Genomic DNA, 27,059 nt, shown 5'->3' with positions numbered 1-27,059 from the left:
GCCCGTTCACCCTTGGCTTACCTACTGTAATCCCCCCATCAGTTCTAGTTCAAAGCTCTCTTGATCATCCCCACCAACTTAGGCTGTTGAGGCACAGGCACCAGTCCTGGAGCCAGGTATTGCTATACCAGGCTCACTCCTAGCTTCTAGAAGGATCTGTTCCATGACCTTCCCAGGCAGAGAGGTAAGGCTGGCAAGTATCTTCCCCTAGACCAGGTTGCTCAAAGCCCCAGCCAGTCTGACCTTCAACACTTGCAGGGATGAGACATCCACAACTTCCCTGGGCAGCATGTTCCAGTGTCTCAACACCCTCATGAGCAGAGGCAGTTCCCTCAGCCTGCCTTTGTATGCTGTGCAGCCCAGTCCCCACCATCTCAAAGGTCCCAGGCTAGGCCCACACCCACCACATCAGTGTCTTTCCTGGAATAAGGAGACCAGGAGGGGACACAGGAGTCCAGATGCAGTCACCAAAGTACCAAAAAAGAGAGAAGGAAAGAATTATTGTTATTTCCTTGGTTTATTGATGTGTGTGGTTTTTTTTAAAATAGGGGAGAGGGATGGGGGGTGGGAAAGAAGGGCTCACACCATCTGTGGCAATCAACACAATAATTGCTGATGCCAGGAGATGGAAGAGACGAGCCTGCAGGGCAGCCAGACTGGGCTTCCCAGCTCACAGCAGGTGTGGCAGCTGGGCCAGGTGCTCCTGTGACACTGGGCACTCCTGTCCCACCGCTGCTGTGATGTCATGGAGGGGAAACCTGGCACAGAGCCCTGCTGCCAGGGGAGCTATGCTGGAGGTGGATCCACTTCCATTGGTTCTTCTTGATCTGTGGGTAGATCCACCTCCATGAGCCCCACACCATCAGCCATATGTCCCCTGTCTCACATTGCTTCCTCTTCCTCTGTGGTACCTGCATCCATGTGTCTTCTCTCCTCCCACGCAAAAATGGGCAGCCATACGCTTTGCTCTTGGACCTCTTGTTTCCAGGAATCCTTGGAAGTCAAGGGCCTTGAAGCTTAGCAAATTGTGGGCCAGCTGTCAGAGTTCCTGTATTTATAGAGCCCAGAACAAACAGCAGCCAGGTGGCTTGTGACACCAGGAGGCCACTGTGATGGGGATGGCCAAATACAGCTGTTCTGGGAGTTAGGACACCTGTGGCCTGAAAGATGGTCTCATGTAGGAGAAGGAATTGGATCAGGGGGCTGAGGGCCCCTTTTATGGGGATCATTGCCCTGTGCCCTTCTGCTGCTCCTTGGGCACAGGGACACACTGCCCTCCACCTCCCTTTGTGTGCCTGGGCTCCAGTCCCCTCCTCATCCCTTGTCTGGACTCCTTTGGATGAGATGGTGGCAAGGGTGTTCCAAGAGGGTTGGGTGACCTCCCACTGACCCAGCTCCCTGCAAATGGTGCATCCCCCCATGCCCAACAGTGTCTGAGAGGAGGCAAAGCACCCAGACATCCAGCCAGTGGGAAAGGGAGGGGCAGCCAGCCTGCACAAGGTCTCCCAGCTCTCCTAGAAGAACTGTTGATTGGAAAAGACTGTGTGGATCCTTCTTCCGTGTTCCCTGGTCCTGCCCCTGGAGCATGGGTAGGTGCCACCTCCTCTGCACAGAGCCCCAAGGGAAAGGGGAGGAGAAGGATTGGTGTCCTTTTGGCTGCTGTGCTGGGCCCACCCATGGAGTCTATTGGAGGCCACCGAGGGAGGTCCTGGGGGTGGCAGGTTTCTTTTAATTCTGAGGTTCACTCTCACTCTCTTCTCTACTTTGAAGGACAAACCTTCTCAATGATTTTTTGTTTGTTTGTTTTAAATCTCAGGGATATTTTTAGTGTTCTTCTCCAACACAAAGTATGGTGCAACTCCTGCACACCCTTGGGACTTTCACCAGGACATTTCACCACAGCCAATGGCAAAGACAAAGAATGACTCCTAACACTTCAGTCTTGCTCACACTCTTCCTGGAATACACCATAGATTAGGCAACTGGTCCCACAGCATGGAAAAAGCTGGGAAATGGGCTGTGGGTTGGGGCAGCATATGCATTTTGTGGAATGTAGTGACAACAGTTTCTCAGGCTTACAGCAGCAATGACACAAGTGAAAGAGTCACATGTGTGACTATGTTCTGCTGTCCAGTTACCATTCAGGTAAGGGAAAGAAGGCTTCCTTGCTCCTCCAGCTTCCTGGTCATCTCATAAATACATACGGATTTGAATAACTCTCATAACTTGTAGCACTTGTAGCATTGTTGAGAAAGTCAGAAGAGACATTTGGTTAACTATGGGATGACAAAGGACAAAACCAAGGACTGTTTCTTCAGAATCAGAAAGAATCCCAAATACCTGAACTGAATAATCTGCTCCAAGACACCAGTCCATAAAACAAGGACAAAGCACTGTTGGCAATGTAAGCTATGACAAGACTGCATGAAAGAGGACATTCACCTCCAGTTCAGGAAGATGATGTGACTGGTTGTTACCACAGGGATGAAATTGGTACAAGTTGATGAACACAGAGAAGTCTTCATCAGGAACAAAACCCACATAAATGACAGTTTATGACCTCTACATCCACCATCTAGGTAACATCCACTTTTGTCTCTATTACTCAAGCCCTTTTGTGTTGCGCTTTCTCAGAGTGCCTGTTTCATCTGAATCACCAGCTTTTTGCTTTTTCAGTGCTGGATTTTCATTTTCTGACTCCACAGACAAGTCCTCTTGGGCTGACTCTTCTGCTTCACTGCAGCTCTCAGAGCAGAACCCAGCGTTCTCCGCTATGACAGCAGGATCATCATCCTCATAACAACAGCAGCACTCCTCAAGGTGTTGGCTGGGATGAAGGTCCCTCTCCTCTTCACAGATACCAGTTATCTCATCAGTTTTCTGCATTAAATCATCTCCCCTTTCCATAGTGAGATCAGCTAGCAGGGTTTCCTTGCACAGGTGCTCCTCATCTTCCATGCCCTCCATTCTTTCTGCCAGTTCTTCTGCAGAAGGCTGGCTCAGGTCAGGGTAATCTACAAGGATTGTGTCTTGTTTGTGCTTGAAGCAATCAGAATGATCATAGATAGGATAGGTCTCTTCTGGATAACCTTAAGAATAAAGTGATATGCAGATTGAAATGTTACATTAAAAAAGTAATACTGACTTCAGTGATGGATGCACAAGTTTCATAGAACAGTTGTTTTTAGCACTGCCAGTGTAAGTGTCACCTATTTAGTGCCATGTAAACATGACAGTATTAAATCCATGGCAAGAATGTGCAAAACATGACTTCTTGGGAGATTATGAGAAAAGTCCACTTATTTTTAGAGCCAGGATATCAACCATTTCTTTCAGGAGTCAGTATCTGAGCTTCGCTGAAAGTTATGGAAGCTAAGAGGTGAAAATTGCATGTCTGAGGTCTTTAAATAGATCCATTTTTTGTTTCTCTCTACAGATTGACTCATGTTTTGAAGACTTCTGCTATAAACAGCATTATTTTTAAAGTTGAAAAAAACCAGATATGTCAATGACTTTTTGTGTCTCATTTTAGGAAATGTATCACTAATGTTAGAAAACAGCTTGAGGCCACTGTTCATGCTTTATGTTTTGGATCATTTTTTAAAGCTTCTTAAAGAGCAAGGAATTAAGTCTGCATTTAAAATTATGATAGTGAGCAGCTCAACTAGGATATCTTGAAAACACATTTATGTAATTAGTAAACACCAAGGAACGGAAAGAACATTAAAATAAAGACATTTTTAAAGACATCCTTCCTGGAAATGACTTTTATACAACATTAGAGCAAACAAAGAATGACTAATTAAAAGTAAAACCTGTGAGTAATCCAAAACATATTGATTCTGATTTCCAAGAGTTTTATTATTTTGTATGAAACCTAGCCCAGGAAAGAAAGGGAAAGATATAAACCTCCAGCAGTCAAGACCCAGCAGCAGATGGAGCATATGTGAAAATTCATATGCCACTTTTGGCAGCAGATATTGTGCTGTTTACACTAAAGGAAATGCTGGATGCCTCAAAAATCTATATTCTTTCTATTAAGGTTGGGAAAACAAATGACCTTTTGCACAGTTTTGAACACTGACCTCTGAAAAGGATGGTTAAAGTTAACAAAAATTTTTGAAAGTATCTGGGACTATAAGTAATCCTTATTCAATTTTTCTCATCTGGGTAATGGTAAGAAAGGCTCTTGCTTACCTTCCCAATCCTCCATGTAGGGAGCTTCTTCGGCTTCTTTTTCAGGAGAGGTGCCATCTATGAATTTTCCTTCTTTCATAACTCTAGTAATTTCTCGGAGTTGCTGAAGTAACCTTTTTTCCTGGTCTGTTGTAACATTTTGAGCCCTGCTAGAAAATATTAGACACGAGAATTCAGTCCACTATTATTACAAACTATTAACAGAGTTTGAACCCAACTGTTTGGTCCACCCCAGCAACCCAGTATCAAGAAATCTGGCTGCAGTATGATCACTGCTCAACATCTGCCTGTGGTCTGAACTTCAGCTCAGTATAAAGGTTTATCCATTTATCCAAAAGGATTGCAAACTTAAAACAGGTGAAGGAAGGAAGGTACAGTCAATGTCAGAGCAAGATGAAAGTAACACACAAGCAAGAGTTAAAATAGAAAAGACACTACAGGATTTTCTAACCTTTAAAAGAGTGCTGGGTGAGAATTAGAGGGCCATGCCTTGTTTGAAGCATTATAAGCAAATGTAATTCAGAACTCATGCTACGTTTAAAACAACTTGTGGGGCTCAAGACTCTAATTGTCCCCAGTTATGACCATTAAAGGTAATAAATTTGCAAGATCTCACTAAGAAATATCTGTTGGACAGATCATCATGTTATTATACACAGTCAGCAATGCTGCCTGGTGGGGGGCAGGGGAGAAGCAGGAAGGAAGATTTAAAAATTAAAAGAAGGCATTACATTTAACTTGTCTTTAGAATCAGAGGGAGAGCAGGAGAGGCCTGAGATTTTTATCAGATTAAAAGTAAACTATAATTTTGGCTGGTTCTACACTGCTGATTCTAGTAATTACTGCACAATTACTTACTGTTGTAACAAAATGCTTCCAACAGATAAGATCATGAAGTAATTTCATGTTATTTTCTCTGAGAAAAAAAAATAGTCTCCTAAAAATATTATGGACAAAAAAGAAACATTTGGAGCGTGGTGATCTGAGCTCTACTAAGTAGTTCAGTAGGTCAGAATATGGAAGACACTGGCTGCACTTGGGGGTGAAAATAGTTCTGACTGTTGTGCTTGTTTCATCTTGAGTTTCAAGTTGCTCTTGAGCAGGTGTTTGATCTCTCTGCAAGTGCCAGTTCAAGCATCTCAGGGAACTAAGGCCCTGCTCTTTTGACTCTCACTGTGTGTTAGGCAGGATGTATCCCCCCTAGTTACTCAGTGGCCTTCCACCTGTGCAGAATGCTGAACTGGTGGTACTGGTTTTATTAGCAGCTACCCAGATTACACTGTTTGACTGAGACCACAAAGCTGAACATCACTTCTCTGCGCTTCCCATGAGGGGCACTTTGCCCCACAGTCTGAAAAGCCGGTACGGTCCCCATGCTGACAGAGCTTGCACAGAGTCCCCTCACGTTGCAGTGGCAGGTTGTTCCATGGAACAAGCAAAGCTGTGAGAGCATAACTCAAAGCCTGGGTTATGCAGATGTAGAATTTGAGATGGGAATTCATAGACATAAAAAAAGAAATGGTTTCATCACCTATCAGTCTTTGACAGAAGCTGTAATAGGACTGCCAGACTAATCCTCCTTTGATAGACTAAAGTGTATGTAATTTTAATATCTGTCACCTGGTTAGAGACAGAGAGGCCTGTCTGTTTAACACACTAGGGAGGTAGGCTAGCTCAGATAACAGGATGAATCAATGCACCTGTATCACTGTGGCATTTCATAGAGAAAAATCATTAATATGCTAGATACTCGCGTCAGAAAGCACTACTGTCCTATTTCAACACAAGGTCTCTGTGAGTATTTCAGAGTATTCCTCCTCAGGCACCTTGCTTAAAAGACCAATTGCTCCACAGAGAGATAGAAACCAAAGTCCATGCACTGTTTCTACTTCATTTAAGGCCTCTAGGAAGACCTGCTGTAGAAGGCTGACAAGGTATGTATAAGACCTCTGGCCGCAGGAGATTTACCAGGGTATAATGCACGTATTAAAAGGACAAGAGATGCAAACATCTTACAGTGCAATAAAAGGTCATTATTTTTGCTCTGTTTGTAGCTCCAGTACAGCTATTACTTTTCATACTGGAAATGCTTATGCTTTGTAGAGTCCCAAAGTACTCAGTAACATGTAAAGGTGTCTTATTTTTACACTGATCAGAACATTTCCTAAAGAGCTGCAGTGAAAAATCCATAATCTAATATGGTATCTCAAACATTTCAGCCGGTAATTTTTTGTTTTATGTTCTTAAAATAATCACTATTAAAATCCATCTCTAGCCCCCAAAAAAGTACAACCGTCTCTTCCTCTTCCATATCAAATTTGCTTTGTTTGTGGTAAAAAGGTAAGTTTTTCCAATTGACAGGCTGACCTTTAAAACAGGTAATGGAGCTGCATTATTTCCACCTCTTACCTAATTAACAGAAACTGAGATTTTTTTTTTTTTTAAGAAGAGAGTATTATACAATGCTCTCATTGAGAAAAATATTTACAAGTATTCTTGAGCTGAAAGTGGTGTCAAAATAGCAAATTTTACAGACAGTAGTGAAATTATATGGGTAAGACATCTGTGAGAATGGGTAGGGAAATCTTTTGTATGCATTATATTACTGTCCCAACATTGAAACACAGCTAAAAGTCAGTAAAAAGCAATATGCATACTTTTAATGCAGAGAATCCTATATAACCATCAATCAAGTCTTTATTTCTGAATCATCAAATTCCGAGTAAGGCTCCTCATCTCTCCTGAAAGATACTGGACTACAAATCTCTACATTTAGAAACTGGAGATACTGCAGTGTCCTTAGTGATGATAAACTACAAAATTGCATAATTTGAGTTTCTAACCTGTTGAAAAAAGAGGTGGGAAGAGTGCTAGATTTTCTCAGAACTGTGAATCATGATATCCTGAAGAACTATTTACTACCCATTTAAGTGTGTGCATTAGCTAACAGCTGTCTTAGTGTGTGTCTCAGTTCAGCTTTGGTTACATTGCTGAGGACCTGCCCAGGTATACTTTCTTCCTCTTGCTTTCTTTACCTTGCTTCTAGTCTTTGCAAATCCATGCTAGGCTTTATTAAAAGTATCTGTACTTGTACTTCTTGAAAATTTTGCATTTCTTCAAGGGGGTTTCTGTACCTAAGGGTATAGCAATTCCTACTAGTATGCTGGTTTGGAAGGAGGTCTCCTTGGTCTTCAAGCTTCATTAAAAAAAAAAAAAAAAAGCAAGTCCAAGTTTCTGCCTACAGAAACTGGCCTTCTGTTCTACAACACAGGGCTGGATAATGCTAGTTACCCCATCTGAGAAAGCCAGCTAATAGTATTGAGAGGTCTTACTTCAGTCAAATGCTTTTGAAAGAAAAAGAAATGAATGGGACAAGCCACAGGAAGAAAACAACAGATACACTTGCTACAGAAACTTGCTGAAGAAGCAGAATAAAACCACAATATTTGATTCCTTTGAAATAAGATTCCTCTCTATAATGCAGAATTTTCTGAGAATAAACTGCCCTTCCAAACTCATCCACATTTCCAAATTTTAATATTTTTTTCAAAGAAAATCCACAAATTTAGAATGCCTTTGGATTCTAAGAATCTTGACCAGAAGGAGAAAGCCAGGGTGAATCCTGGAGCAGTTCAGCTGGGAGGAGAATGCTCTTGAAGTACAGTGAGAAGACACATAGCTCAGTACTACTACAAAAACAGTGTTTCGGTGAGACATTATTTTTGTGACAAGGCAAAATAGGTCCTTTGGTTTGATTACTAAGACTTCACTTGGCAGGCTGGGGGTCTCTTTGGCATATCTAGTATAATAGTTCATGGTCTCACTTGGGGTCTTTCAGCATTAGTTTAAATTTTGTATCAGTTACTTCTTTATCTGACTTTTCTGTTGTAAGGATTTCTGTTTAACCGCATATTAATAAATAGAGCTCAAGTAATTTTTGCCCTCTTCCTCCTTCCTTTTTATTTAAATCTATCAAAATACAGATTGAATAAGCCTAGCACTGTACTCTCTCCTCTGATTACACTTTATAACCATACATTTTATTTTAAGACATTCATCCAGTATTACTGAACTTATCACAGCTTCAGAGTCTGTGGGTATTTGAAAAACAGCCATTTACTCCATCTAGAAGTGCTTTCCCCCCTCTTTAAAGAGGCTACATACAGAATTCTTTATTAGATTATGGTTCTGATTTCCCCTAAGGCCTTTAGATCCATCAGTATAAATAGTTTTGTTGAACAAAGAAGGGAAGTTCTGTTAAATAAGGGCTCTGAGCCAATAACATAGAGCAAAACAAATATTGGATCAGACCCTAAACCCATTTTCTCAGTTAAAAAAAAAAAAAATCTATCCTGAGAGGGAGCACAATATCTGGGCAGCTCATAAGCCTATTTTTGGCAGCTTAAAGACACTCGTAGAGCATTGCATCAGCTCTCCAAAGCAGAGACGAGTAATAGTCAAAACAGTATCCTTCTGTTTCACTAACAGCCTGTTGGAAGATCAGGCTATTTGCTGGTTTGCATGGCTTGGAGGATGAGCTGACTGATGTGACAGAGCCCCTTCCTGTTCCCTTTTTTGAGGGATCCTAATGAAAGAGTGAAAAATAAACACCATCCTGACTTTCAGGAATGGAGAAGCAATTGACATTAGTGTTTTCCCATTTCCCTTCCTAGAGTTCTGCTCAACAGACAGTGCATGGGATTATGTCCTCCCACTTTCTTTTTATTAAAGCCCAATAACATTCTATACTAGAGCATCTGCTCTGAGCATCATTCTGAGCACATAGCTTGTGAAATTCCTACTGCTCTTGTCACAGGCTGTGCACTCAGATTTGTCATGCTCTGTTCCTAATGGTTCACAGCCATAAGGAATAATCTCTTGCTGAACTTGACCTACATTATTGTCTCCCCTTCACATCTCTTAGGGGTTCTCCCACTGGAACTTAGGCTAAAATGGGCAAGTCTGGCATCTCCCTTTGCAAAGATGGGTGCAGCTGCACCAGGCACATGGTGCAAAGGGGGCAAATCTACAGAGAATGTGGCTTGAAGCATAAATGAAGATACAAGCTTGGCATAGAATAGTTCCTACAGAATGGGTTAAAACAAGCATTGACCGATTCAGACGAAGTTAATGTGCAGTACAACCTGAACAGCTACCTTTTTTGCTTGCAAACATCACCTTAATATTCATGGTATTTATAGTTTCAAACACTGCGATTATGCATTATCCTGTTGATGTGTTGTTACACTCCTTATTAAAAAAAATACACATAAATTTAAAAATCCTGATTTTACAACTAATTTTTTTCTTCTATATTTAGAAGCAAAGGCATGGATGTATTGGTTACAGGGCAGAGCTAAGTTATATAATCAGATTATTAAAAAATTCTGCCCTAAAAGAAATATTTTATGGATATTCCAACAGGCATTTACATAGATTATGACAAAATAATCCATAGCACTAAAAATAACATAAACCAAATGGGTCTCTTAGGAATCATTAAGATTATCACTTTGGTCACATAACTCAGTGTGCTTTAAATATTTTAAACTTAGACACTTCATTTTCTGTTTATACATACCTGTCATTATCTTCCAAATAATACAATATACAAAGGGGGAGGGTAGGGATAGTTGCTTTTCTGTTTAAGGAAAGTGAATGTGGAAAAAAATATTTATTTTAAATATGAATGCTGGAAAAAATGCAGAACAAAAAGTGTGACGTTTAAAATCAAATTTCTACAATTTGAAGCAGTAATAAAAATGCTATTTTAATATAGCCAATGTTAGAAAGTTTAATTTCTAATCACAGAAAAACCCCTCCTTAAAATGCTGCAATTGGAAACACACCTGTCACAGTTAGGTCCTACTCTGTTGATTAATTTTTCCATAGCTTCTTCTGTCTCTCTCAGTTTTTCCTGGAGTTGGGTGAGCTCATAGTCAGCTGTAAAACAAACAAAATCCCAAGATATGTCAGTAGGAGTTCTGAAAACATACCCCTGTCCCATTATCACAGGTAACATGTGGTACTGAACGGAACTGTCTGTGAGGAAACTAAAACATGCAGCTAAAAGAGCTTTACCTCCTTTTCCTGGTCTATGAACATGAAGACTATTGCCAATGGCATCAGGACACACAGAAAACATTTCAGTAGCTCCCAAGTTACCTCCCAACAAGCAGAGTGAGTGAGCCACTGTACAAGCCCTGGAGATTAAAGTGAGGGAAAAGAAAATATCTAAGGAAATACTTAAGGAAACCTACATAGTTTGCTGTCTACTGCAGAATTGATAGTTCTCGTGGAATTCCTCTGCTGAGTCCTTATGAACAGAGACAAAAGGTTACACAAGTATGTTCTAATGAATTTAAGGTTTGAGAAACCATATCTTTATCAAAGTGAATAAAGTTCATGGGTTTGATGGCATCAAACTCTGCACAGGTGTGCCAGGGTAAGCACTAGTGGTCTGCCAGGCTCATTGGGCTGCACAACAGCCAGCCACACGGTGTCTGCCTGGGGAGCAAAACACTGTATTTGCACAGCTGCACTTTTTTCAAAAAATATGTCCATAGTGCAATAGCAGACACACGTATACATGCAGGAACACCCATACTGGCTTCAATTTTGCTGAAAGGGTTACATTATAGATGCGACATCATGGACATCAGCAAAAATGCTTGAGTTCCTTGTTTGGCTGTTGTAGCTCAAAGTCCTATAGCTGAGAGTTCATTGTTCCCCACTGGACAAAAGGAAAGCAGCCTGGGTTAGTTAACTGCTGCTCCAGGAACACCCATTTAAGCAGCACAAAGGCACAATGGAAATTCAACACAGTAGGAAAGGAGAGTAATCCATAAACATCCTGCTTTTGGAAAGATCTCTATTCTACAGAAAATGTCTTACTTAATGCATCACTGATGTAATTATTTTGTATGCCTGAGACTAAAAATAGGAAAAGGGAAACTGGCCAAGAGAAAGGAAGCTACTCCCTCTAAATCACTATGTAAGTAGCGGCTCAGTTTTCAGACTCTTAGTCCACTGACTTGTCCCTTGCTCTGCTACAGCTTGCCATGAATGCTTTAGGAATACAAATTAAGAGCTCTAGAAAAAGGCAGAATAATTTTCATCACTAGTTCTTGGGGCTATAATGATGGTAAACATTTAACTTACTGCAAAGTTAGTTTATCTTACCAAGCATTAGAGAAGAATATACAATTAGTGTTGCTAATAAATTGCACAAAATTGCCAGGCACAATGCAGTACACTGAAAATACAATCTATAGCACTGAGTACATTAAGTGTTCCTAAAATATGCATTAATGTCAAGATAACTACAGCTATGTTAAGAGAACTACCTTACTGCTAGCACTTTCTATAAAGCCCTAAGTACTTTCCTATTACAAGTTAGCCAGCTAAACACAGCACATTTAAATACTGTTACGGTAACCACTCATTGAATCTTCAATAGTAAGCTTATTATTTACCTACTAAATGTCTGCAAATACTGGCATCTACCCCACTGATGTGTAAGTAAAATCACCATAACATTTCAGAATACCCTTTGCTTTCTGTATTGCACTCATCAAAACTTTGAGCATTGCAAAAATTGAGAGGAAAAAGTAGGGAAGTGCTTAGTGATGGCTAAGAATTAACACATTTTAAAAAAATGAAGCTAGCTTTTAATAATATCGTTATATACTATTACTAGAATATTAGGGATTATAGAATAATTATAGATGGACATGCTATTATCCATTTTTAATCATTAGCTACATAGCTTTTCAGCAAATCCATACAGTTAACTCAGTGAACTTCATCAAAAGCCATTGCTTCCAGAGGGGCTTGGGATCCGGCTGCTATTGCAGAGTCTCATTAGCTGAATGAGATTAGAAAGTGACAGTGCAGTAATTCACTTTAACTCTTGCTCATTCCAACACAGAAGCTTCTGGCTTGTTCTTTATGTGCAGGGAAATTCAGCTTCACAGTGTGCCCAGAACTTGAACTGAGATGGACCATACCTCTACAGAGTCAACAGCTACACAGCTAGAACTCCAAAGTCATACTTACTGATTTTCCTCTTCATGTTTCCAGGTGCAGCAGTAGGGCTTTTCCGCTCTCCAGCAGTAGTTTTTCCCTTAGATGCCAGCTGATGAGTAAAAAAAAGATGACCTTTCTACGAGTTACAGCAATAATAATATAAAAGCCCCAAAGGCAAATGAAAAAAAGACAGAAAACTAAAATATGCCAGAAAGTAACCACAGAAAAGCCTGTCCAGCAGCAAAGCCAGACAACCACAAAAAATGCCTGGAAGATCTTGCCAGCTGAAAACTCCTGAAAGGCACTTGAAACAAATTATATTTTTAAGCATAGTGAAAGCATAACTCATCAAAAATGACTTTTTAGTTTTAGAATATTTATCTGTTCCAGCATGATCTTATAATTATGCTGCACCTAGGAGGGAAAAAAACCCAGTGTATTGGGCAATTCCTGTGAAATAAAGGCCAGGTTCTGAAGGATTTATATGTGACCCACTTGTTCCTCTTGCAACACTTTCTGCCATTATTTATTACCAACTTTGTACCTGTCACAAGGATACTGGCTGGTTCTATACAGAAGCTGCAGGCTACCTCTTTCATCTTCTCTGTGTTTGATCAGTTCACCCTATTCACCTCATTCTTGGTTCTGTCTATCCAGAGCAGGCTCAACTGTTTGGACACTGCTCAGTCTGGATTCAGCCTCCACTCAAAGGAAAAAACATGTCCACAAGTTCACTTCTCCCTCCTCCCACACAGCTCACTGTCATCAAGTCACATCTGTGTAACAAAAAGCTATGAGAAGTTCAAATCAAGTGTGAAACACTTGAAGGGAATTTGGGCTGTGCTTTTTTAAACTAGCTTTCAACCAGTTACTCAGCTGGGGTAGTTCCAGCACAGTCAGTACAACCTTACAAACTTCCATCTCCAACAATGTGGTGCTTTAGTTCCAGAAGGTATGCAATAATCGTTCTCCTTTTCTCCCACTTTAAATGCATAACACAGAACATGACATATACAGTACATATAATATGTATTCATACATAATAGAAAAAATCTTATAATACTATCTGGATGTTATAAATTAATCTAGCATTTTTCTACACATACACATTATCCTGGGGTAAAAGAAAATACTTTAAAAAATTGTAAGACCTCAGAGGCAAGTTGAGGATCAGAGCAAACCATTCCTGCATTCATAGCTGCAGTCTCTGCAATAGCAAAAACCACACCAATCTTTGATTTCTGTTGAAAGATACACCAGTCTTTCAACCACCAGACCAGCATAAGCACGTTTTTTGAGCAAGTCTGAAGTGGAAGAGCCAGATACAGAAATTTCTGGTTTGAGGGGTGTTTTTAGTTGTTATTTTCCTGACTTTACAATTTATGTTGGTCTTACCTTAAATAAAATGTACAGGATATATAAGAAGATGCCAAATCCATATATAGGGATAATCTGCCCCACAAGACCTCTTCCAGTTCCAGCAGTGCTTCCACCACCACCTCCACCTGCCTTGGCTTTGGCAACTGCTTCAGCAAGGTGAGACCTTGGAAAATGAGGCACAGCTCGGCTGTCAGGAGTGGCCTGGTAATGCATCCTCAGTGGAAAGCGACCAAGCTTCCCTGCAAAAAAACCCAGACAATTATTATTTTCCTTCTATTACTTTTCACCTTTTACATGCAACCTAAAACTTCAGCCAGTGCAGCTGACCTATTTTCTCCACTTTTAAATGCACCACCACGGATGAACATGGTAACCTGCTGGACTGTAAGTACTAAGTCAGTAAATGCAATCCTCTGTCACTTACTATATGCAGTACGAGGAGTTAGGTGTGCACAATTACTCTCTTGATTTTAGAAGGAGAAAAAGTTGACAGAACAATTAACAAAACATGGAGTTTGATAGCTACATACTTGTCCAAAACCCCTGTGAATCAGCATCCTTAACAGGATGAAAACCCAAACTCTTACTTCTTGTTCTCTGCTCAAAAAGCCCCAACAAGTATTGGTTTTCTGGTGTGAGCCTGACCTTTCAATATTATGTAAAGGTATGTTAAATTCAAAACCTGCTCCCTGTCTAGCACTCTGGTACATGACTGCAGTGTTTGCCCAGAGCGGATTTTTGACTATTGCCATAAGAAGTAGTATTTAACCTGACTTTCCTAAATGCATAATGAAAGATAAAGAAAAGTGGTGACATCTCAAAATGTTCTCCTTAAAAATGTGTTGGGTAAAGCAATGTAAGAGAATACAGCTTGGAACGCATGATCTTCAGCTTTTTAGAGGGAAAAAAATGGTTTCTAGCCTTGAGAGAAGCAGAGAGAATTTAAAAAGAGAAATAGAAGTGAGGAGAAATGGATGCACAGATGCTAGGGTGACGGCAGAGAGCTTGAAACGGTGCTGTGGATGATTTTGTTCAACCGAAGAGCACTGAAATCTCAAGAAATGTAAGCTCATGGATTATTCTAATTTTTTCTGTCATAAATTCAACAATTTTGCTATGATATTCACTATTCTACTCCTGCAGGTACTTAACATCCTGCTTTCTATCTCCATATCCAGCCTGGACTTGCCCCTGCACTCCTTTCCACTGTTGGGAACTGAACTGAATTACTGGGCTACTCAGCCATCGATCCTGGTGTTGGGAGGCATTGGATGGAAGCACCAGTGATGGGGGCTGCCAGGCCGGGCTGCAGCCCATCCCCTGGCCCTGACTGCAAAAATTCCCCTCCCTGGCATATGTGGCAGAAAATCCATACATCCTGGGCACTGGGCACTTGCATAAAGAAACTGAAAACCAGGTTTGAAATGGCACTGAAAATAACAAACTTTACTTTTGTAAGTCCCCAGCTACAAATATTTTTAAGATAAGCAAAACAAGACAAAATTAGATTAAATTAACACTTGCTCCTGCTAGGAAACACCATAGTAGGCAACTAAATTCCTGAGCACAGAAAATTACAGTGAGTATGTACTAGGAAGTGATCAATAGTTCTATTATTAGAAGTTCTACTAATAAACCCACATTTTTCTTTTAGGTGATGGCATATGTTCTTCAAGTGAAATTGTCCAGGTACACCGACATTGACTAAAAAATGGTCCCAAATTAGCTCAGGCTCAACTTTAAGAAAGTTGTTTTCCTGCACTTTAATTTCTGTGAATTTTTCAAAATCTGTGATGGAAAGCATAGCATGTTATTTACAACAAAGTCCCATTGCTTGTAGCAGTAGGTCAGTGTGGAAACAAATGTGATGTCATGTAGAGAGCATGAAGGTAGATAAACCTATGAAAGCATCTTATATTAATATAAATATTTTTTATTATAAAAAAGAGATGGAAAAATCAGAAAATAATTGACAAAGGTGAAACTGTATTTAAAGGGAATATTTTTCTAATTTACCCACAGAGCCTCATTTGTGCTTTAAAAAATTCAATTAAAGATAGCCAGGTCAAAGGGACAAACACTAGTAATTTCATTATAAAAATAATTTAAGGGGGAATTTCATGGCTTCTAGATCTAAATATTCCCTGTTGATTTTGAAACTCTCATAATGATTGCCTTATTTAGAAAAAACATATTCTTTTCCATAGCTTTTTATTGTAAAGAACCCATGCAAATTATAGAGGAAATCGACAGCACAGGTAACTTAAAAGCACTACATGCCAAAAGCTAGCAAATACACAATACATAAATGGAAATGTGTAGCAATTTGGATGCTACTGTCAATTAAGCAACATACCTCATGCTTTTAAAAACAAGCTATCACACCAGTAGGTGATGTGACTGGATTCCACATTTCCAGGGATGAAACAAACCCCTTTCAAATGGAGACAGCAGAATATTCAATAAAATCAAGTGACACTTCTACTCGAGCACAGAAGGGCATGTGTTAGGTCCTTGCCTGCTGCACGATTGAGTTGCCAGTGTTGATGGTAAGTTCTTCAACTGGATGTTTTCCATGCTGTGGGAAGGGAAGAGCACTAACCTCCATTTAGCTTTGAAGGGCACCACAGTGCTGCTCTGCTTTTGAAACATTTCCGAACTCCCCTGCAACAGCCTGAGAGCTTCATGCAGACCTGGTTACTACTTTTGGTAACTCCACCCAATACACCCTACCTGGCTTTGCAATCTTTTTACCTAAGGTTTACCCAACATGTTTAATAATTTGTTAGTTTAATGCTTCAAATCATCTTGGCAAATCAGCTATAGGAAACCATGTTTTATCTAATTCTGTCCCTTCAGTAGCTTTAAGTCCAAAAATTAAATGACACCCCTGCTAATGTTTGTGCTGTTTAAGAGACTGGAGGTTTCTGAATGTAGATGTAGTCCTTAATAGTAGTATCACATTAGAATTACTGCGAGTTTATTAATCTTTTAACAATATTCACACTCAACTGAAAAAGCCAGTTCTTCTCGAAAGAATATTTATAGCACACCTAATAAAACAGCCAAACAGCTGATAACATTCAGAACATCCAAGTATCTTTTTCTTAGAAAGCTCTTATGTGGTCTACCTAATGCGGTTCAGGAATTGCTACCAAACCTAACTTGACAATTTATAAAGTTATTTAGGCTTAAGTTACTGTACAAACCAGCAGCTCTTATTCTAGATAATATGTCTTTCTGCACCAGTTGTAAAATGCTGAGATGCATACATACACCTATGATAAAAAAATAAAGTTTGACATACAGTACATATAGGCTGTTGCTACATTAATTCTGCAAACCATTCATCAGGATTTATAGTACACTACTTCATTTATAAAAGGTGCATGTTCTTCGGACCTCAGGAAGCATAGAAGGAGGATTAGAGATGGGATATGGTAGTCTGAAAAGCACGTGTGACTGTCAAAGCTGACAGCAAAGCAAAGGTTGCTGTTCTCATTGCTCCTTAGGACAGCACCCACAGTTCTGCTCATGCTCTGCAGTAGCTGTTCTACCTTTTTACTTCGTTTCAATCCCCAAACCACAGTTACACAACAATGGTTTGGAACTGTTAATAAAAAGGGTGTTTTTTTCCAAGTGAAACATTTACTACTCCTTACTGTGGATGCACACCTAACAAAAAAAAAACCACAAAGAACAAACCAGCTGGACATTTTGCCAAAGCTTTATCTGAAAAAAACATGTGGCAGTGGGATACAGAACTACCCTCCTGCCTCAGCAATGCAAATTCCAGTCTTAAAACTTCAAACTTTACTCTGACTGTCACGTTTATGGATGCTTAGGTGCCATTCACATTTTCCTGGTAAAACATTCATTGTAGTGAATAAAAAAGAAAAGCAACATTTTTTTCAGACAGGCACAGGTACATTTTTCTGCCCTGCTTTGTTGGTCTTGATATTTACAGAAGACGTGAGCTCTAAGCAAAGCTTTTGCCAAGTAGGATGTGCAAGACCTCCCCTCTCTGGTAGATGCCAATAAAGAGGCATTCATTCTGTAGCCTTTGTCTCAGTAAGACATGTGAATCAATCTTTAGCCCCTCTCCACAGCATATTTTCATAAAACATTTATTTTCTCTCTCTGTCCAATGAGATGAATTGGCCAAAGGATTCTAAAGCTGCAAATGGGAACACACGGAAAGACACATGGCCTCCATGATAAAGTAACTTGACCTTCTGAAGACTGAAAATGTCCTCCTAGGTTTTCTTGCATGTTACTGTAACAGCTTAGAGTAATCTATACACAAACTGTTTCCTTCACATTTAATCTCTTTCATAGCACTATATAATTTCTGCTGCTATTCTTTAACACCTTCTAATTTCACCAACATCTCTACCCACAGAAAACCCAAGTAATTAATCCTTTTTATAACACTACAAATTCACATTTGATTAATTGTTGAGGCACTCTCTATTTCAGTATTATATGCTACCACAAGACCCATGTTTTAGATTTTTTACATGAGCAGTCATTTATATTTTTCCATTCCAAATATTTTTATAAATACTTCTTATTTTGTCAGACAGTGTAACATCAAGATTAATTGGATGACCAGTACGCATTCACTTAGTTCTTTCTCTTCTACTGATATTTACAAAATAGCTCCAGCTGTGTTCCCGACAACACAACTTTAGAAACCTACCCCAAAAGGGTCAGAAGTAATGACAGTTTTGAAATCCTTACTTTAAACCACCACACAGGTGTTTTTAACAGACACAGACAAATGGTTCAACATTTTTTATTAAATATTGCAGGTTGAGGTTAAAAAGGAAAACACAAAACCTATCCCAAATGGAAAAATCTTAATTTTCCTAAGTAAGGACACCTGCAGACATCTGATGTCTGCATTGTACAAATGCAAGCTGGGCAGAGGCATTACCTGAACAGTCATGTATTTTTTCTTGCAAAGCTGATGCCACTTCACAGTTGGTAAGAATGCAGTCAATGTACATCTATTGCCACGGTGCTGTAAGGTTTTTCCTAAACTACCAACTTATAGAGTAGTTTTACAAAATGCATGGCATATATTTATGAATACTAGATTTACGAGTACTTTTAAACTGCTAGTAGTTTTTTTCCTCTTTCCAAAAGATTAAAAAAAAATACAATCTAACACCTGCCATGAAGTAAACTAGAAATGTGAAACATTCACAGGAAGTTCTTTAAATAAGTTCTTTCATATACATGAAACTATTACTGTGAAAAAGAGCCACCTTCCTGGCATAAAGATAGTAACTTCTACAGTACTATGCTCACCTTTTTCCTAAAAGAGACCTCTGAAAATGGAAAGCACCATTGCCATGCTTAAAGCCTGTTTCCATCAAAAAGCCTTTTGGTAACATTAAGTTCTAACAAATGGTAGTAAACTTTAAGAATGTTTTATTCAGAGGCATTTTGCCCCCAAGACTACAATAAGCACTTTATTAACTCCAAGAATACAATCATTACTTCAAGTCCCTGAAGCTTCCATCAGATAACTGCAGTTATCACTTCACTGAAGAGGATGACTAGTGACAGAGGTTATGAATGGAACTGTTCAATCAAGATTTATTTTTCCAATTAAAAAAAAATAACTTCAGGTGAAATAAAGCTTGGTCTACAGAGCAGCTGTAATGAAATTCTTGCTATCAAATTGTAAATATGGACTATAAATTCTCATCTGAAACGGATCAGCTGAGGTGAGGTATTACATCTCAGCCAAAGACAGGTGTTGGTGCAGCAGAGGAGCACACCAAGCACTCGCTCTGCACCAGGCACACGTTAACTTGCCCTGTACTCTGATCTCCTGCAGGATGATGGAAAGAGTATTTGTGTCACCTATTTTAAGCATTTAACTGTGGTTGTGATTAGTCAGCTTATGACAGCCCTGCTCAAAGCAGGCTGTGGTAGAACAGGTAAAAACATTCATCAGACAGATGTCAACGAAAATAATTTGGGTGAAAGTTGGGTGGTTGGTTGGTTGTTTGTTTTTAAAGCCAGTTTTTCTGTCAGATCAATTCAATGGAGTCCATCCTACAGCCAAAGAAGCACCGAAGAAAGAATATTAACTGACAACTGCCCAGGACTGCCCAGGAAGACAGAGTTTGCCAAACTCTGCCATCTGGTATCACCCCAGGATCAGTCGGGAGCTGCACAGGGTCAGACGTTAATGGAGACAGGTACCACATCCCAGAGCATCTGCTCCCATCACTACTTCAGGCCGGTGACTCCACAACCCTCACAGCTCCTGTGCCCTGCTGGGCCCAGTAGTGCACCCTCACAGCCCTTGATGTGCTATCAAAGAAAGCAGCTACCATTCAGGTTTTCATTAAAGGGCTTATGGAATGAAACTACAAACCTGCAAATTTACAGTGTTGTTGAACCTCTATTTGAGTTCTTAAAGACCAAGTATAAACACAACAGCCATGAAAAGGCAGCTGTAGCATAGAAGTCATGTATTTCAGTTCAATGTAACATTGTTTCACCAGTTAACTTCAGCCAGAACCATCTTAAGAAACCCTGGTCATGTGAAATCAGTCACCGCAGTTGCTAAGAACCAGGCTGGTGGAAGGATGATTTCCACAGATCATGAACTCCTGTGGGACAGCATCCAGCGCAACCCAGAAGTTCTCTGTACTTTCGTCAGCCTCACCTCTGGCTTGTGGGCAGCCCTGGGCAAAACTCTCTGCCAAGATCTAGGGCTACGATACCAACAACTTATATGAAATGTCTTGGGGAGAAATGGACGTAAAAAGAATGGGAGACACTTGTATGAACTCATGAGTTTAAAACTTAAGAAGGGACATGCAGAGTGGGAGGGCAGGCAAGAAGGACTTGGTTCAAGGGACTGCAAGGTCAGGATCTGAGTCTAAAGGGGTCATCATGTGGCACGTTCATGATGAGAAGCTGATGCATGAAAGCCAAGCTTAAAATACTGGAATAGGAAATTGAGCAATGAAAATGATTCAAATGAACTTTTATTTCACAGGCAACAAGAAAAGCGTTTCATACAGAAAACAAGAAAATAACGAATAATGAATAACGGATCACGACCGCAACAAAAAAGTGGTCTCTTCTCAGCAGCTTTGGTGCCCCACTCACGTAAAAGAAATAAAATGAAATTTGCACGATTTTAAGTTTGTTTTTGTTTTGTTTTGTTTTCCTGAAGGGAAAAGGGAAAGGGAAAATCACACGAAAAACTAAATCACAGTGAGAACGACGAATCCAACCTCTGACACTTCCCTGGTCACTAGGCAGAGGAAACGAGACAGGGACACGGTTCCCCCCGGAGGGAGGGAAGGGCTCCCCCCGAGGGAGGGAAGGGCTCCTCCCGAGGGAGGGAAGGGCTCCTCCCGAGGGAAGGAAGGGCTCCCCCCGAGGGAGGGAAGGGCTCCTCCCGAGGGAGGGAAGGGCTCCCTCTCCCGCGCCGCTGCCAGGCGGCAGCAGCACCTCCCAGACGCGCCGGGCACCCCGGGCCCCGCACACACGCCCGGGGCCGGGGAGCCCAGCCGCCCAGCCCCGGGCGCCCATCGAGCCGGCGGCGGCAGCCCGCCCTGCCCCTGGCGCTCGGCTGAGCCACCCCCCGCCCCGTTTTACTCTCGTCCCCCGTGCAGCGGCTGCAACACGGGCCTCTGTGCCGCAGCGGAGCGGAGCGGCCCACGCCTCAGCGGCCTCTTACCCTCGGGCGGCGCGGGCGCTGCGAGCGGGGCAGCCCCGGGCTCCTGCCTCCCGCCGCCCCGAGACAAGAAGGTCCGCGGCAGGAGGAGGGAGACGCAGAGCACCAGGCAGGAGACCATGGCCACCCTGCAGCACTTCGAGTAGGCCATGCCGGGGCGGGCGGCGGCCGGCGCCGGGGGCGCGCAGGCGCGGGCAGCGCGCAGGCGCCCTGCGCGGGGGCGGGAGGTGGCGGCCCCGCAGGGAGGGGGTGGGCGGTGGGGTCTGGGGTGCCCAGGTGCTGCCGGCAGGGGTGGCGGGACGTCAGGTGGGACACGGCAGGTGGGACACGGCAGGTGGGCCCCGGGTGCTGGGAACTCGGCAGTGTCCCCCCACAGAGTGGAAGGGACATCGCGTGGAAGGGACCTTAAAAGATCCTCTCGATCCACCCCCCCCTGCGCGGGCTGGGGCACCTTCCCTCAGATCAGGTTGCTCAGAGCCCCGCGCTGTCCCCAGCCCGGGAAAGGGCCGAGGATTTACCTGGTGGTCAAAAGTGCCCTTTGAAGCTGTGGCTCGGCTGGGTTCTCCATGTGGAATTTCCCACACCCCCCCCTTTGAGCCCATAGGACGGATGTAGAAGAGTGCAGGGTATATTTAGAACTAATTAAATTTACTGCAACCATCTAAGATACTTTAAATTATAAATGTGCATGTGTTTTCAAGAGGGAGCTTGAAATTTGCATATTGTCAACGCATTTGTTAGGTTGGTGCCATGCAAAGTCACCCTGAAACCACCTTCCCGCTATACTAACAATAAAAGATCTAAGTAAAGAGGGAAGTTCATTGTACTCGTTCATTTTCACCGACTTAAGCAAAAAACTGCCAGTCATGTCAAATTAAATTATATGGTTTTGTATTTCCATTATATTTATATTGCACTATATTACTGTAGTTGAATTAGACTATTTTCCATGGGGTCTGGGCTGTGACTACTGAATTTAACTCGCTTTACGCAAGAGCTACCCTTAATTAGACTTGAGCTGAGAGCAGAATTGCTTTGACTAGCGCTGCAGACCACTACGGCAGCAGAATACCACAGACTCTTAAATTACTAAAAAGATATTTGCTGTCTGAATAGCTGGAGCTGAGGGGATTATTCCAGAACTCGTTCTTACTGATCACCTTCGCCCCAGGAGGAGGCAGCCCTTGGCCAGGTCCCACCAACTGTTACCAGACTAACGTGGTTGGACTGTCTCTTATAACTTCTTCACCCACCAGTCATTCGCCAGTTCTTGGGCACCTCACAGGATATTTGGGACTCCCCACTCTCCTCCTGGAAATAAGAATTGTAGGAACTGTCGGTCAGTGTCTTTGCCTCTCTCCTAAACTTGCCAGTAGCTCTTGATGCCTGCAGCAGCGATGTCAGCAGGTAGGGGCATCAAAAGGAGCATCTCCCTGATCAGAAATGTGTCATCAGTCCAGTAACAACGAATAATTCACACAAGTTGTAATGAAAATTACATTCATTGTTGTTCTCTGGCAATGATGCACCACTATGAGCAGCAGCTTTGGTCTGTTCATTGAAGAGAAAAAGCTTTTTAGTGAAGAGCAGTGGTGTGATTTTGCAGTTGCTTAGGACAGTCATCTTCAGCAGCTGATGATGCTGAAGTTAACCAAAACGTCAGTCCTTCAGCCAAAAGCAAAACAAACTTCTATGATCACAGGGAGACAACCACTGGTCTGGCACAGCACTCTTAGAGATCTCTTTCTCTTTCCACTGTGTCTCTTGAGATGTGCAGGAAGGACAGACAACAACTGGGAGCCCAGCACCACCACCTGAGCATTTGTAGGTGTTGGCTGCAACTGTCAAAGGCTGGGTTCCCATTGTAAGGGTGTGTGTGTCATCAAGGCAGTGGGTTCAAAACACTGATATTTGGGGGCTTCCTTGGTGATTAGGTTTGGATGCAGCAGCCTTTCCACTCTTGTTCCTAAGAAGGTCACTGGAATAAATAAAGAAACGTTTATGGCAGTTTTAGTATTTTTCCCCACACCGTTAAAAGCCAAGGAGGAATGGGGAGACAGATGTTCTGCTTTTCACATGGAATCACCAGCTTTGTGATCCCAGCATGGCATGTGGTCTGTGGCCATTCAAGAAGCCTACAGCAGCTCAAAGCCAAAGCAAGGAATTTAATACTGGGATTATACGTAGAGACTGCACAGATGTAATAAGTCTTTGTGAAGTCTTCCATTGTTGAGAGTTATGTTTAAAAAAAATAAAAAAAGGAAGACTTGATAAACCCCTTTTTTTTTTCCTACAGCCAAAACCAGAACTCCTGCAGGGGAAGTCTTGGGCTTCACAGGAAGGATGAGTCTTTGTGGGAGTTGCAGGTGAAATCCTTCTGGTTCAGCTTGCTGTAGAACCCGTTTCTAATTGTACAAAACAACCGTGAAAACAGCATCCTAACAAAGAAGATCAAAAGGATGTTTTAGATAATTTGACCTTCTGGAAAGGAAAAATACCATAAATATATTCTGATCTGAATGTGGTTTTCAGACCACAATCTGAGTACCACAAATTGATGGCTCACACGGGCCTCAAAAAGGTCAGCTTTGTGAAGTGGACTTCACTGTATTTAAATTGCTTTGGATTGTGTTTGCCATCATGTAGAAAGAGTTGTTTTCACAGAATGATGTCCTCATAAATGCTGGTATTTATAAATACCATGTTTGATTTATGGTTCCAAACTGATACAAATGCAGCCTTTATAATATTCAGAAACAATACATAAATAGCAAAATACCTTCCAGGCAATGTGACAGATATTCAGCAGGTATTGATAGCAATCTCCAACAAATGTTGATCTTGCAAAAAGGAACATTAGAAATTTATTTCATTTTCTTACCTATTTAACTCTGATATTCTTCCACTCACCTGTCTCTCTGCTATACTGTGCTTACCTCTCCCATTTTCTCATTATTGTGGGACAAATGTTGACACTGGCAATATCAGCATCAAAGCAAACATCCATTTGCACAAATATTTGCAACTTGCTGTAACTTTTTCCCTTCATAAGGGAAGGGTCATCTTCAGAAACTAGAACATTTTTTCTCCTGGGTAGGTAAAGATCTGCACAAAGACCAACTGCTCAGAGCCACAGTCCGTGGCTTAATGAATAGCAAACTGCAGATTACATATAACAGTATTTAACAATTCTGAAAAACCAGGAAAGGCATAAATGCTTGAGTATGATTCCTGATATTTTAGTGAAGAGAAAATTAATGTGAGAGAAGTGGAATGAATAATTTTAAGCTTGTCTTTTTTTTTTTGTCTTTCATTCTTGACTGGCCACATTATATCGCTATAAAAAAGAAAAATCTTTGTTTTACTTTGTAAAGTAGGATCAAATTTCTTAACTTAATCAAATTAACAAGTTACTCAAGAGTCTCCTCATATGTCTAGGTCTTGCCAAAAGCTGTGCCAGTCATGGTTTCTCTCACCTAACTGAGGAAGGTGTCTATGTGTGTGCTGCAAGCGTACTTCTCATTGCACAGCATCGTCGTATTAAAGAGCTGAATGCTGCAGTATCAGGTAAATGCAAACACCAGTAAAAAGCCTGGGAGCTTTTTTTCTGAGGGAGAATGTAATTCCCAAATCTGTCGATTAGCAGTAGAGCAGGCAAAAAACAATGGTTAGGCTGCACTGGCACGATTTGCTGGGAAGATCCCTGTGGAATGCTGCGCTGGCAAGTCTGCAGTGAGGGTTTTGTGCCCAGCCCAAGAGCTTGCACAGCTCACCTCCTTGCATTATGCTAACCAGTGCTGTACCTAAGAGGTAAAAATGAGTCACATCTCTGCCTTCGGGGGTAGCTGGGAGCAAGGAAGTGTTTTCTTGTCTTCTGTGTGTGAGCAAACCTGTTTGGCATATCAAGTCTTCCCAATGCTGAAGATTGGAGGATTTGCTCCTAAATGAGCAGTGTTGACTAGATGCTGCCTGCATGTTTTCCAACTCCACGGTGAGTTGATAAGGTAACATCAGGTAACAGATTGCTTACACAATGTGGTCAGGAACACATTCAAGGGGATGGTTTAACCTATGGAGCAGGTGATGCCTTGCAGAAGGAAGACCCTTTCCCTCTATCTTTCTTGCTGTCATTGATCAGCAGAAAGCAAGCTCAGACTCCAATTCTTTGGGGCCCTCTCTCACAAAAAAAAGAAAAAGAAAAAAAAGGAAGTAGTATTCTGCTCCAATTAATTAAACAAACTGATATAAATTCCCTGCTTAAATTGTACTTTGCATATCCATAATCTCTGCACTACATTTTATGTATACTTTACCCTTGGGTAAAAATTTGTAAGCATATAAATGCTTTCTCATATAATCTTGCTAAAGCACGCTCTTGCCTATAAATATTCATACCACTGCCAAAACATTTGCAAGCTTTCCCCAAAGGTGAAATATTTGTAATGTACTTTGCCTTCTGGGTATAAATATTATCCAATACATTTTGGTTAATATGAATACACTAATTATTCTTGTAACCCTTTTTAAAAGGGTCATCGTCATGATGTGAATTTTTTAAAAATGTAATTACAGTAATTGGATACTTAATCTAATTAAAATTGGCTTTATCTTTAATGGGAATTTTTCTAAAGAGGAGGAATGACAATTGACTTTCTGATAATCACTGTTTTCTTTCAGCCAGAGGATGCATTTAGTGCAGTAGGAACCAGAGAACACAGCCTCTTTACTACATGCCAGCCACCTTTAGAGCCAGTTAAACTGTATTTTTATCCGTTACCAGACCAAACTTTCACTTTACATAGAAATTAAAGTTCTCTATCCAGAATTGGTTTCATTGTGGTTCAGGTACAGATAATTTCAGGTGTTAATTGTGCTGACTACAATGCAAAGCTTCCCTTAGTGAAGGTGTCAGCCTCACAAAGCCTGCCTCTGATGGTGGCTGTAGGCACAGTCGCATGTATGGTGATCTCCTGTCTTCAGGAGGTGCACTTGGATGGACCCCAGCGTGCTTTGGGTACATGTAGATTCTCACTGAAGTCAACAGAACTCCTGTACAGAGATAATTTGGATTATCTCCTGGGTGTATAATTGGGATCAGCATTTCCAGTGTGCTCTCTAAAGGGACGTTCCTTGCTCAGTGTGACTGGCAGGACTGTCACTGTTCAAAAGCTGGAAATTATTTTGAGTACACATTGCCAGTTATAGTTTCCTTTACTGTGGGAAGCCAAGGAGAAAAAGGCAGTGGAAAAGCTGGGGGTTGTGTAAGAATGAGACTGGAGAAGTGGATTCACATTGCTAGCTTCAGATACCTGTGACATACACATTTATGTCTGAAGCCTGTTTGTATTGATCAGTGGAAAATCCATACGGTATAATTCACCTGATCATAGGTGGAGGTCTGTTTTCAGATGTCATAGATCACACTATATTTTCCTTTCTTGATGAGAAAGGGTGCATAGATGTGCACCCTGTAGAGGTGAATATTGAGTTAGATGAATGCTGCCAACTGAGAAGCAACACAAACCCCTGTCTGTGGAGGGCATCAATTCACTTAGGAAGTGGAAAAGAGAATAACAGCATCAGAAGCCAAGTGAAGTTCAGAAAGTTTTGCTTTAAGGATCTCTGAAGATTCATGAACCCAGCTGAAAGGTGGGTTGAAAGAAGTAAAAGAACCCAAACTATTACCTTGAGAAATAAACAAAAATGCAAATTCCATGATAACATGGGTAATTTTGAACTA

At 41.3% G+C, this 27,059-nt stretch overlaps 1 protein-coding gene across 2 annotated transcripts; it reads right to left on the bottom strand.

Annotated features, from left to right (window-relative positions):
- Positions 1–498: 498 nt before the first annotated feature.
- RIC3 (RIC3 acetylcholine receptor chaperone) lies at positions 499–21,491 on the bottom strand. Of its 2 annotated transcripts, none has more exons than XM_051620918.1 (6): positions 21,323–21,491; positions 13,621–13,844; positions 12,256–12,334; positions 10,047–10,140; positions 4,198–4,346; positions 499–3,089 (listed from the first exon to the last, which is right to left on the bottom strand). In XM_051620918.1, exons 1-6 carry the CDS (start codon positions 21,468–21,470, stop codon positions 2,602–2,604), a joined length of 1,182 nt encoding a protein of 393 aa, XP_051476878.1. In that variant the 5' UTR covers positions 21,471–21,491; the 3' UTR covers positions 499–2,601. The 2 variants fall into 2 exon arrangements, with proteins under 2 accessions (XP_051476878.1, XP_051476879.1); XM_051620919.1 differs by having other exon boundaries at positions 4,198–4,343.
- Between the last annotated feature and the right edge of the window lie 5,568 nt (positions 21,492–27,059).

The sequence above is a fragment of the Apus apus genome, chromosome 5 (assembly GCF_020740795.1).
Source record: "Apus apus isolate bApuApu2 chromosome 5, bApuApu2.pri.cur, whole genome shotgun sequence".
NCBI lineage: Eukaryota > Metazoa > Chordata > Aves > Apodiformes > Apodidae > Apus > Apus apus.
This window is presented reverse-complemented; position numbering and strand designations above follow the sequence as displayed.